At 38.1% G+C, this 12326-nt stretch overlaps 1 protein-coding gene across 1 annotated transcript; it reads left to right on the plus strand.

Moving 5' to 3' along the window:
* Positions 1–1264: 1264 nt before the first annotated feature.
* MSMO1 (methylsterol monooxygenase 1) lies at positions 1265–8137 on the plus strand. Its single transcript, XM_009995929.1, has 5 exons — positions 1265–1577; positions 2611–2759; positions 3584–3710; positions 5503–5657; positions 7163–8137. Exons 1-5 carry the CDS (start codon positions 1323–1325, stop codon positions 7368–7370), a joined length of 894 nt encoding a protein of 297 aa, XP_009994231.1. The 5' UTR covers positions 1265–1322; the 3' UTR covers positions 7371–8137.
* Positions 8138–12326: the final 4189 nt, after the last annotated feature.

Genomic DNA, 12326 nt, shown 5'->3' on the forward strand with positions numbered 1-12326 from the left:
GCCTTTGGAGGAGGGTGAGCAGCCCTGCGTGTGCCCGTCGGCTTAGGAGCTGTGGGTGTGCGCTTCCTTGGCACCTGCTGTAGGGTATCTGCCGGCAGTGGTGTCTGCTGCGATGTGTTTGCTGGTGGTAAGAGGTGGTGGCGTCTCGGTGGCTGTTGCTAAGAGCGGAGCTGATGATGTTGGATACTGAACTTGGAGCGTTATTTGCGTTGGACCTAGTCTGGGCCTGTCGGCTGGACACTAACCAGCATCGCTCTGGCCTGCCAGTCGTGGGCATGGTCTAGAGTGAAAGGTGGACCTGTTAGAGGGGGTCCACGAAGAGGATCAGAGGGCACATTATCTAGGGAGAGTCTGAGAGACCTGAGGTTGTTCAGCCTGGAGAAGGCTCTGGGGGCACCTTACTGTGGCCTTTCAGTATGTAAAGGGGGCTTATAAGAAAGATGAAAAATACTTTTTTTGCTAAGGCCTGTAGCAACAAGACAACGGGCCACCATTTAAAACTAGAAAAGGGTAGATTTATATTGGGCATAAGGAAGACATTTTCTGTTGTGAGACTCTAGAACAGGTTGCCTAGAGAACTTGTGAATGTCCCATCATTGGAACTGCTTAAGGTCAGATTAGACAGGGCTTTGAGCAACCTGTTCAAATGAAAAATGTCCATGCCCATAGCAGTGCGGTTGGACTGGATGATCTTTAAGGCCCCTTGCAACCGAAACTGACAGGCAGTCTACTCTGTGGGAAAGGCAGAAGTTTTGGGCACATGCAGGAACGTTGCCTCTATGCTTTTGGTAGCTGTGATGACAACTCTGTGGGAAAGGTGGGTTGCCTCTAGCTACCTGCAGTCTAAAGGCAGTCTGCTGAGTTGATGTAGTTTGCATAGATTCTGGCTCACAGCTATGAGTAGAATGAGGCTGGATAATCAGGAGATCACGGTTAATTTAATTTCTAAATCTGATCTGAACCTTTCTGTGCTCTTTTAGCACAGAGCACAACTATCCTGCAGAAGACTTGAAACAGAATTGGGTAATAATTATTATTTTTTGTTAATCCTTTTGCTCCCTTGACCTAACCTCAAAACTTGAGAGCTGATCGCCTCTCAAGTTTTTTTGCCTCTCGGACCAATGAGCATTGTTCTTTCACGCTAAACTGTGCAAAAAGAATATTCCCTTCCTGTTTTCACTTTAAAACTAGGTAACAGCTAAGATAATTCATGGGCTTTTTAATGATTATTAACTAATGTTTATTAATTCTTTCTCAAAATTTGCAGGTTACTTACAGACAACTGTAGAAGAACTGCAATTGTGATGCTGTATGATTGAACAATGGCAATGAATGACAGTGCTAATATCTTGAACTCTGCTTATCTGGCAGTGGAATATATAGACTCTTTCTTGCCTGACAATCCCCTGCAACAACCATTTAAAAATGCCTGGAATTACATGCTGGATAACTACACAAAGTTCCAGATTGCGACTTGGGGATCACTGATAGTTCATGAAGTTTCGTACTTCTTGCTCTGTGTTCCTGGATTTGTCTTTCAGTTTATACCATACATGCAAAAGTATAAAATTCAGCAGGTGAGATAGAGTTATGAACTGCACGCTTCCTGATTTGTCTTTGAATATATGAAGTAGAAGATGTAATTGCAGTATCCTAGTTTTGAATTTATATGACTCACTTTTCTCTATTACTGGACATACTGGAAGTGGCAGAACAAATTTACAACATGTAAGGAGAGAAAGAGAAGTGAATTTTGGGGAAGGAAGGGAGTTATTTCCGAGGTAGGGTATTCTTTCCATTGTGGTGGTATAGAGAGGGAAGGGTATGTTAATTCCTGTGCTGGCCAAGTTAAATTTTCTCCTTGTAGTTTTATATATCAACAGGGAAGATGCAGTAGAATCACAGCTTCTGGTGGTAGAGGTGTGTCTTAGCCGTAGGAAAGAATTACATCAAATGCATATTTCACAGTATCGCTATGGACACCCTCTTGAAATTATTTTGAAGTATTTTAACAATGGAGAAAGCCTAGGATGCACTGCACACTCTTAATTGGTAGGAAAGGCATATCCAATATCTAAAGATTGTTGTTTTCCCCCAGTTCTTTGTAATATGAATTAGAAATTAGTAATACCAGCTTCTGAAGTTATCACGGCAACTGGTAAAACGTATCCCTGCAAAAACTGGATGTTTTCAAGATAACTTATTTCTTCACAAGCTTTTATCTTCAGCTTCTCTTTGTATAGTTTTAGTTATGGAAATACATACCATTATTTTAACTATGGAAATACAAACTTAGATTTGTGTTAAACTGTTGAATATGAAATGTTGCTGTTAATTACAAACATTGAAATAACAAGAATAGTTTGGGGCAACTGGCAAAAACAACCTCTGTTAAGAGACACTTTAAAATTCACAGAAAGCTAGCTTAGACAAACAAGAGGTTTTGATGAAACTGAAACTGAACCCAATCCCATGGAATTTGTGTTATGGGAGGACCTGCTAGTTGTCTTCCAAGGTGAAATGAAACTGCCTCCAAAGCAGTTCCTGCAGCACTTCAGCTATATGCAAAAGAATTACGTAACATGACTGATTCTTTTCCGTTCTTCTTAGGATAAACCAGAAACATGGGAAAAACAGTGGAAGTGTTTCAAAACACTGCTCTTCAATCACTTTTTCATTCAGCTTCCTCTGATTTGTGGCACCTATTACTTCACAGAGTATTTTAACATCCCCTATGAGTGGGAAGAGATGCCTAGGTGGTAAGTAGATTTTTCTGGTATGTTGATGATAATGCACAATAATTTTCTGGCCATGTAAATTGTGTTTGCTAATCTTGCTTCTGTTGATATTTAAGTGCTATAATAGCTAGTTAGAACTTTCAAGATTTTATTTTTTTTTTTAAGTAGCCCCAGATTGTTCTGATACTTGGAATAAGGGGTGATTGGAAGGAAGTGAAGCAAGATTCATGATGGTATGGGTTAAATATTTGACTTCAGGGGGTTTTATCCAACATTTTGTGATTCCTCCTAAGTGTTACTTCCCTTTTATATCATAGCAGCAATTATGTTTCTCAAGTGAGTAAATGTACCACCTGCTTCACCTTTTCCTTTTTTTACGCTAAATATGCAGACTTTTAAACCAAACTGAACAAGGTATAAATGGCTTTTTGTTTTGTGGTGGTATTTGTTTTGTTTTTTTTTTAATTCTGATAGCTGTCTTTTACAACAGAAGCCCATGTTTCTTAGAAATTTATTTTCTGTCTGGTTTAAATAGCTGATGCAGCTCTGTGTTCTTGTATCTACATCTTACGCAGTCTACAGATACTCTTAATAGACTATTGAAATTACAGTTTGTTATGCTGCATGATAATTCAGCGTATCAACAGATGAGCTGATAGGTACAAGGACTAATGTGCTTGGCAATTAACATTGTCAGTATGTGAAAAAGGTGGTGTCAATGCATTGTTATTCAATCAGTAATATACTTAAACGTTTCACACCCTTACTAGCATATAACTTTTATCTTTCAAGATTGTGAATTTGTTGTTATAGTCTATAACAAATAGTTTTTCTCCTTTTTAAAGGTATGTTCTAGTTGCCCAGTGTTTTGGATGTGCAGTGATTGAGGATGCCTGGCACTATTTCCTGCATAGACTGCTGCATCACAAGAGAATATACAAGTATATCCATAAGGTTCATCATGAGTTTGTTGTATGTATTCCCTCATTATTATTTTTAGTAATTTTTAGTATATGCAGTTTCACACAACTTCTTTAAAGATCTTATTTGAAAACTTAAGAATTCTACATCCCTATGACAGTGAGTTAGATGTTGTTTCTTGAGCTCTTTGTCAAGAATAGTAATCTATTTGTTTCTGAAAACACCTCCTGGATTTTCTTTTTTCATTTAATGGAAATGAAAGGTGGCACTCATGTCTTTTGAACCTTGTTCATGTATCTCTTGAGCTAGGTGAAAGCAAGTTGTTGAAAATGTGTTACATGCTTGATTGCTAGGGGAGGATGGTGGGTTTCTGGTTTTGATTGTTGGTCAGTTCTCTGGCACCTTGGGTGCTACCCAAGAGCATACCAATCCCCAGAACATGATCCAGATGGGTGGCTCCTGCATAGCCTGAGTGTTTGCATGACGTGTGTGGCATATATGATTCAGGGAGGGATTAGAACTTTGGATATAGGCTTCTGGATGCAGTATAGCCATTTGTGATACTGCATTGGCATCACAGTGCAGTATAGAGATGTTTTGGGTGATTCTTCATTTAGCATTGTTGGAGCTGACATTGAGCAGGTTAATTGGAGGTGACACTGTTGTGAGCCAGGCATGGCCCAGCAGCACTTAGGGTTGGTATAGCTGTATGAAGATAGCACCATTCCTGGATCACAGAAGCCTGTGCTACTGTGTTTGTCTACTGCTGTGTTTCAGTGTATAAACCATAGTATGCCTAAGGTAACCTGCAAACTGCTGGTCAGGAGTGGTTTATACTAGCTGTGATACTAGAGAAGCTGGGTATTAATTGATGCATGCATACATGCATACACCTGCAGCAGCATCTGTTCTCTTGGTTTTGGCTCTCGTAGGACCAGTTTCTGGCGATTATTTTGAGTGGTTAGCAGTTCACACAGAAGTGATCTGTAGAGCTGTTCTCTTGGTTTTGGCTCTGGCGATTATTTTTGAGTGGTTAGCAGTTCACACAGAAGTGATCTGTAGGCTAATGGCTTTTTCACTAAAAACTCCCTGAAAGTAAAAGATTATTTTAAAAATCACACTTAAGCTGAAGTGAATTTTGTTTTGACCCTGATAATCAAACTTAATTATTTTTTAAATTATTATCTTTCCATGGTGGTCTACATTTGAAAACTCTGTGGAAGTTTTTTTTTTTATAAACCAACTGTAGGAATGACTGGAGGATGTGCATGTGTATATGTATGTAAAAATGCACATATATAAAGAAAAGGTTTTATGTCAGTCTCATAATATTTGAAGAACAATTTATCTTAAAAATTGTCAAAGATGGTGGGAGGGAGCTTTAAATTATTTTCAAAATAAATTCCTAAGTGAATCCTGAGTCTGAGAGTATTTTGGCTTCCTTCTTTTTTCTGCTTCCAAGACTGGATGTAGAGCAAAGCTGATAGGAGCTTCCCAAACACTTTTAATATTCCTGAAATAATGATTTGGTCTTGGGTAATGGTAAGCCTAAGGTAAAAGTTTTCAACTTTTCTACTAGTAGTGGAGTGTCTGGAATCACTGGTAGAATAGTAATTCTTATGACTTTGGAATAGTGTTTTCCCAATTAGGAGCTGAAGAACTGCGTTGAGACCCTTACTCAGCCAGAACATTTCCTTTACCCACAACATCATTCTGCTTGTCCTATTGTAGTCTTGTGGGGCAATGGGGAGGGGAGAGTACCACAAAATGATTATTCTGATTTGGGGGTATAGAAAACATTTTTCTGTTATCTCTTTTCTGTTTTTCTGTTATCTCTTTCTAGTCGCCATTTGGAATGCAAGCAGAATATGCACATCCCCTGGAAACACTTATCCTTGGAGCTGGCTTTTTTATTGGAATTGTTGTTTTCTGTAACCATGTGATTCTTCTGTGGGCATGGGTGATATGTCGCTTAATGGAAACCATTGATGTCCACAGGTGAAATATCCTTACTGCTTTTTAATAATTACTTTTTCTCTTTCTCTCAGTCTGTCTTAAACTTGCCTGTCTCTTTCATGGAGCTTTACTGTTTATTTTGCACTGAAGTGCTTTTATGCATCTTATAAAGAATGACATAATCTGAAGAGTTTCACTGTCTCCTGTTTTGAGGTAGTGTTTAATAGCAAATGTTGCTGATTAAAAGTGTGCAGACCGTAGCTAGAGCATCTCAAGGAGGATTTCAGAATCTAGGTGCCTTATTAGGATGTCTGGCTCTTGCTGTTTAGTGTACAAGTGACCTTATACATATGAGAACACTTGAATACGAAATATGATATTCCAGGCAAGAGTTCTTTCCATTTAATACTTTGTCAGCCTGTTTTCCTGGACAAGAGAAGCGTTAAGGCTTATACAATCACTGAATTTTTTAAAAATAAATAATAAATAAATGTTTTAAATTTATTTTATCGTGGTAGTTACAAAGGGCAGGACTTTTGTCTCTGTAGTATAATTCACTGCTTTCAAATTTGGCTCTGATATGGTAGCACCAATCCTGGTAGACTTAGTTGGGTTCGTCTGCAAATAAATGAGTTTTTCTTTCCTATGTTCAAGAGCATGAGGAAAGTCAGAGTTCATTTTTGAAATGCTAGTACTACACTCATCTGTAAATATCTCATGCAGCATATAGTGTCTTACCAGAAGTTGAGTGTCAAGTGTTATAGTGGAACATGAGCTACTAACTAACTCATCATACACATCATTGATGGTTTAGTTATACATTAGTTGTAGACTGAGAAATATGTGTTGTGGCACATAAAGTAATGATGCAAAATATTAATCTCCTTTGATGATTATAATTCTAGGGTTTTGTCCACATTAGGTGTTTATAACAAATTGCCTTGTACTGTCCCCACTAGGTGGTGGTAAGATGCTATCCGGTAGTACTAAGCAAGCATGAAATCCCTCTGAAGCACACTATTCTGGCTTTACTATTACTTTCATAATATATTTTGAATTGTAAACATTTGAAGAACTTGCAGTAAGAGTAGAAATACAACTGTAGTTGATTTGAGATGCTGTTTGATGAGCAGATGAGCTTGTATTGATAGCTTGTCACTAAACTATAGCATTGTTTCTTCCTCCTTCCTAAGGTCATTCTTGAGTCAGTTAAATCTGCTAAGCCAGCAAGAAGTCAGCCATTGTGTTTTGTTGTGTTGGTTTTTTTTAGGCAACTCACTTAGTTTTTTTTCCTGTTCCTAATAAACTAAGCTGAAAATTTCAGTAAGTGGCAAAGACTGTTGTGGGATAGTTTACAGATGCATTTGGCTAAGATAAGGGGGGGTGTCCTGTTTTCCTACTAAGTCAATATCACAGTGTTTACCTCAGGGCCTTATGATACCAAAAAATCTTTTAATTTTATAAAAACAATAAATTACTGCCTGTATTTTGTGGTTTATATCTGGGAAATTCCTTACCATGGTTGCTTTTCCCCCCACCCCCTTTAGTGGCTACGATGTTCCGCTGAACCCTCTTCATTTGGTGCCTTTCTATGCTGGGGCCCGTTTCCATGATTTCCATCACATGAACTTTATTGGCAATTACGCTTCAACCTTCACATGGTGGGACAGGATCTTTGGTACAGACTCTCAATTCATTGCCTATAAAGAGAAAGAGAAGAAGCAAAAATTCATCATGAAGAAGAAAGCTAACTAAATTTCCATTGTAAAAATCCTGATGCTAATACTGATAGTCAGTTTTGCTTTTGTGTAAAGCAAAATTAGTGACCAAGTGTGAAGGATAAATCTTGTTCCTTGGCTACTAAGTGATAAGGAAAAATGGCTAATTACACTGCATTATCTTCCTAATGGGAATGCTTTCTATTTTATATGTAAGTACTGCATATATTTTAGCTACAGATTTAAAGATAATGCAAAAAAACTGAGATGACTTGTGTCTATCCCTTTTTTTAATGTGGAAAAAATACTCAATTTTATCTTTAAGGTTCCCCACTTTGGATCAAGGTAGAATTGTATATGTACACTGAAATTTTACTTAGTTTTTTTAAATATATATTCTTAAATTTGTAATATCAAAAGCAGAACATATTAACTAATATTAGCACTGTATTATTTAAATATTGGGTAAAGGTTGCTTAAAACCAAAACATCTGTTTAAAGGAAGCTTGGACAAGCCTTTTTGCACACTGGATAATGCAGACTGTTAATAACAGAATAGTTGGCTAAACATAAGTTAGCAGAGACATTCCTGATCAAGATTTATTATGTTATTTTAGAATACAGGTAAAAAGAATAGAAGTTTTTTTTTGAAGAAACTGTTTTTTGCTGCTCTTTCAAAGTTGGTCTGTCAGTGTAGTTAGCATTTACATTGCATTCTTCTCTATGTGTTGTAATTTGCTAAACTGACTTGTTGCTATATTTGCACTTGTGACTGAATAAATAAATGTGGTTTGGTTTCATGCATGTATTGTACCTTTCTTATGTTTTTTTAATAGAAAGCTGTGATAAACACACAGGTTATAGTATCTTACTCGGTTAATCTTTTTGGTGGAGAAGCATTATTTCTATCTAGTGTGGTCTACAACAGTTCTGTCTTAAACTACTTACAGAGAGAGCTGTAAGAACTGGAGACAGAGAACATCTTATACATTCTGCTGGTTTGTGTTTTGAAGGACTTGGATCCTGCAGTGTAGGGACAGCTTTTGGGCCAAGTGCATTCTCATGTTAAGCTACAGCTTTCATGAACGGGAATTTCAAAATTTACTACATGAATTGTACTTGTAATAGAAGCAGTTGTCTAATATTGCTGAATCTACTATAACTGCTGCACAGGAAGTAACAGCAGAAGTATTTAAAGAGGGCTTAAGCCCTTAAAAAGATCTTGCACTTTGTATTATAATGTCAGTTGCTCTTCAGACTTCAAATAGTGCTTCTACTCTTTAGGTCCTTTAGAGATGCTTATAATGTTTTGTTTACTCAAGAACACCTGAATTTTCCTGCTTCTTCACCTGCAGTCTGCTTTAACACTCAAAACAGGTGCTCCTGTGAAAGTGCAGATATCAGGCTTCTAATAAAAAGCCAAGCTGTTAAAGATATTCAGAGTGATTCAATTATTACTTGAGACGTGAGAATGGTTCACATTCCTGTTCTGCATGTGTTTTGTAGAAGCTTTTGCTTCTCTGTCTGCATCCCTGTTGAAATTCTGTGTTTTGCCTCTTCCCCTTCCCTCTAAAAGAAAGTAAAAATGCTTGACTGTGGCAGGTGAATAGAAGTTGAAATCCATGTATTGTTCAGATCTTAGCTGCGTCTGGTACTTCAGGCTTCGTGAATCTATATGCCCTGCCAGCCTGAACTCTCTTTCTATGGTGGAAGCGACCTCTTTAATCAGATTTCAAAGATGGCCATTATCCTCTTTGCTTTGTCAACTCCCACACTCATCCTGCAGCTGCAGCTATTCTTAGCTTTGTTTTACTGAACCCCAAGCCTAAAAATACATGGAGCTTTCCATGCTTCATATTTTCCCTGTGTACATGATTCTGTTAACTGATTCTCAGCCCTCTGGTTTGTGCCTATACACACAGTTGCAAAATTGTCTACAGCTGTGAGCCAATTGCTTAATTACTCCAGTAAAGGTATTTGTAAAGGCTCGGTCTAGTCTCAGCTGTGGAGAGCTCAATCAGAGCACTAAAAGCTGAATAGGATTACTTACAAAGTTACAATATATATGCTATCCTTCAAGAGGCTTTGAAAATAAGTAATGCAATGTTAACATGTTACTCATGCAATCATTTTAGATAGTGTCCATGGCATTTTTAGTTTAAATCCACATTTTTTTGGAACCCAATGCTATTTCATTTTTAAAAATGTACATCCTTGGCATACAATGTGATAACATAATTGCTTTTGTGCCTCTTTCTTTAACAAATTCCTAGAGAATTTATTTTTTTTGCTGAAAAGACGTGCTCACTGGACCTCAATACAGGAACTTCCATTTGAAAACCATAGGCTTGTTTTGCTGCAGAACTCAGACCTTTGTTTAATGACCACCCCACCACCTTTTCAAATGCAGAGCCCTGTATTTATTGCTGAACATGATGCTGGCTAGTAAATGACCTACATCATTACTACATATCTTTTACACATATTAAGAACTATGTTAGGCAATTACATTTTTGAGGTTTTAGTCCTTTATTAAGTAAAGGGTTTTTTCCGTGTTTAGTGAGAGAGACTATAGAGTAAGTGTAGTTCTGAAAACTAAGAGATTTTTGTTCAGTAGAAGAAAATGAGACCAACATACTGCTGACAGTTTTTGGCTCTTGAAAAGGCACGACAAAACCTTACACAATCTGTTGTCCTTTATCCTCTTTAGCAAGGAGACAGATTTAACTCTTAAAAGTGGTAGGATAGGGCAGTAAGTGGAGGAACAGCTTTTTTCACAAATAAATATTTTCCTGAAAGTATAGTTTAGCGTAAGTAAGGCTAATCTGTGGGAAATAACAGCTTGTACTGTCCCAGAGGATATGAAAATCATAAGTCTTATGAAAGCAATGAATTGATGTCTTGGGTTTTGTCAAGAAACCATGGTAACTTAAAAAGTATAATAAATTGTTAAGATTAGGGTTGCAAAATAATCAGCTGCTTTTGGCTGCTGCTGTGAAATACTAAATGAGGAGGTTTATATTAAGCTACAGCACAGCTTGCCAGAAAATATTAATAATGATTCGATTATTATATTTGTAGATTATGTTACTTCATTTCTGCACTGAGTTTATAGTAAATGGCTGATAAGTGTTTGAAGGTAATTTTAAAGAAAACTTCAGTATATTTCTAGATTTTTAACATTAATTTTTATGGAAAAATAATATTTTTGTAACCTGCTTTATGGCTACAGATTATTATAGCTGGTGTCTGTTAATGTGTCTGGTTTATTGCCTCCAAATCTCCATCCTGTTACTGCTGCCTCTCTCTCTAGGTCAGCTGCAGCCTTCTGGTGAATCTCAGCCATTTAAACTTGCAACTGGCAAGTTCAGGGAGACGGTGACTTCTTGCCATTGCTTCTTGCTGTAATTTTCTACCAGTTAAGGTAAAACCTGCAGCATTCAATTAAGTTTTCAATGGTATTTTTCACCATCTAACCCAAATATATCATGGCCTCTGCAGTAAAGAATTTCCTCTATTTCTCAAATCTCTTCTGTGGCTTGTCTCTGACTTTTCAATGTCTTGTTTCAGCTGTAATTATCCAAACTGTGTGTACAGATCATTCACTCTAATACCACCTTGGTGGCATAATCACATCCTTCCTCTTAACCACTGTCCTTCTGTCTAAACATTCAAAGATAAAATTAGCTGTTCTGCAGCATTATGCTGGAAAATGCAGTCATGTTACCCATCTGTTGTCATCTCCTGATGCTTCTAGCAATAGTGCTTGCCAGACTGTTATGAGTCTGTTTTATATTTCTCAGTATTAAGTGTAATTTGCAATTTGTTCTGAAATATTTAAATGTACTCAGCTTACTGAGTAATCTAAAGCGCATTCCAGAGGTGGTATAATCCTTATTATTCACCATTTTTTGTCATCCACAAGTTTTAATCAGTTATGATTCATGTTTATGTAATCACTGAATAAATTAGCCCCTGGACTTGAAATACAAGTCCCTGTGGAAGACCAGAAGAACTTAACAGCTAATGACTCAACACTTAAAAAAACCTGTCAGCTAGTTTTGCAGACTCTCAAAGTGACCCTGCATGGTAGTTTCTCTGTATGAGTCTTTGCTGCTATACACATGGCATCTCTCAGAAAGAACATTGGAATTCAATGTCCAGGACCTAGTAACACCTCAGCAGTAGTGATGGCTCCTGTGATCTGAAATTAGGGCCAGAAATAAGACATTGCCATTTGTGTAGAATGCAGCATACAGGTGTAGATGTCAGGTACATTTTGGTCAAAGTATTTGACACTGTCCTGCATGACATACTGGTCTCAAACTGGAAGGATATGGATTTGATGGATGGACCACTTGGTAGGTAAGGAATTGGCTGGATGGTCACATCCAGAGAGTAGTGATCAATGGTTTGATGTCCAGATAGAGACCAGTGACAAGTGGTGTTTCTCAGGGGTTGGTACTGGGACTGATGCTGTTTAACATCTTTGTCAGTGACACGGACAGTGGCATTGAGTGCACCCTTAGCAAGTTTGCTGATGACACCAAACTGTGTGGTGTGGTTGACATGCTGGAGGGAAGGGAGGCCATCCAGAGAGACCTTGACAGGTTTGAGAGGTGGGCCCATGCCATGAAGTTCAATGAGGCCACATGCAAGGTCCTGCACCTGGGTTGAGGCAACTCCAAGCACAAATAGAGGTTGGGTGGAGAATGAATTGAGAACAACCTTGAGTAGAAGGACCTGGGCATGTTGGTCGATGAAAAGCTCAGCATAAGCTGGCAATGTGCACTTGCAGCCCAGAAAGCCAACCATCCCATGTTGAGAGCTCCAGAACTGGACACAGTACTCCAGGTGGGGACTCACAAGTGCGGAGTAGAGGGGCAGAATCACCTCTCTTGACCTGCTGGCCATACTTCTTTTGATGCAGCCCGGAACAGTATTGGCTTTCTGGGCTGCAAGGGCAAGTTCTTAAACACCTGTCAGGGGTGAG

Source organism: Chaetura pelagica, unplaced genomic scaffold, assembly GCF_000747805.2.
Source record: "Chaetura pelagica isolate M959 unplaced genomic scaffold, ChaPel_1.0 scaffold142, whole genome shotgun sequence".
NCBI lineage: Eukaryota > Metazoa > Chordata > Aves > Apodiformes > Apodidae > Chaetura > Chaetura pelagica.

Excerpts from the sequence above, each read along its gene's own strand:
- MSMO1 (XM_009995929.1), top strand. The coding sequence starts at position 1,323 with ATGGCAATGAATGACAGTGCTAATATCTTGAACTCTGCTTATCTGGCA. Across the intron at positions 2,760-3,583 it reads TGGGAAGAGATGCCTAGGTG|GTATGTTCTAGTTGCCCAGT; the intron begins GTAAGTAGATTT and ends TCCTTTTTAAAG. Across the intron at positions 3,711-5,502 it reads AGGTTCATCATGAGTTTGTT|TCGCCATTTGGAATGCAAGC; the intron begins GTATGTATTCCC and ends ATCTCTTTCTAG.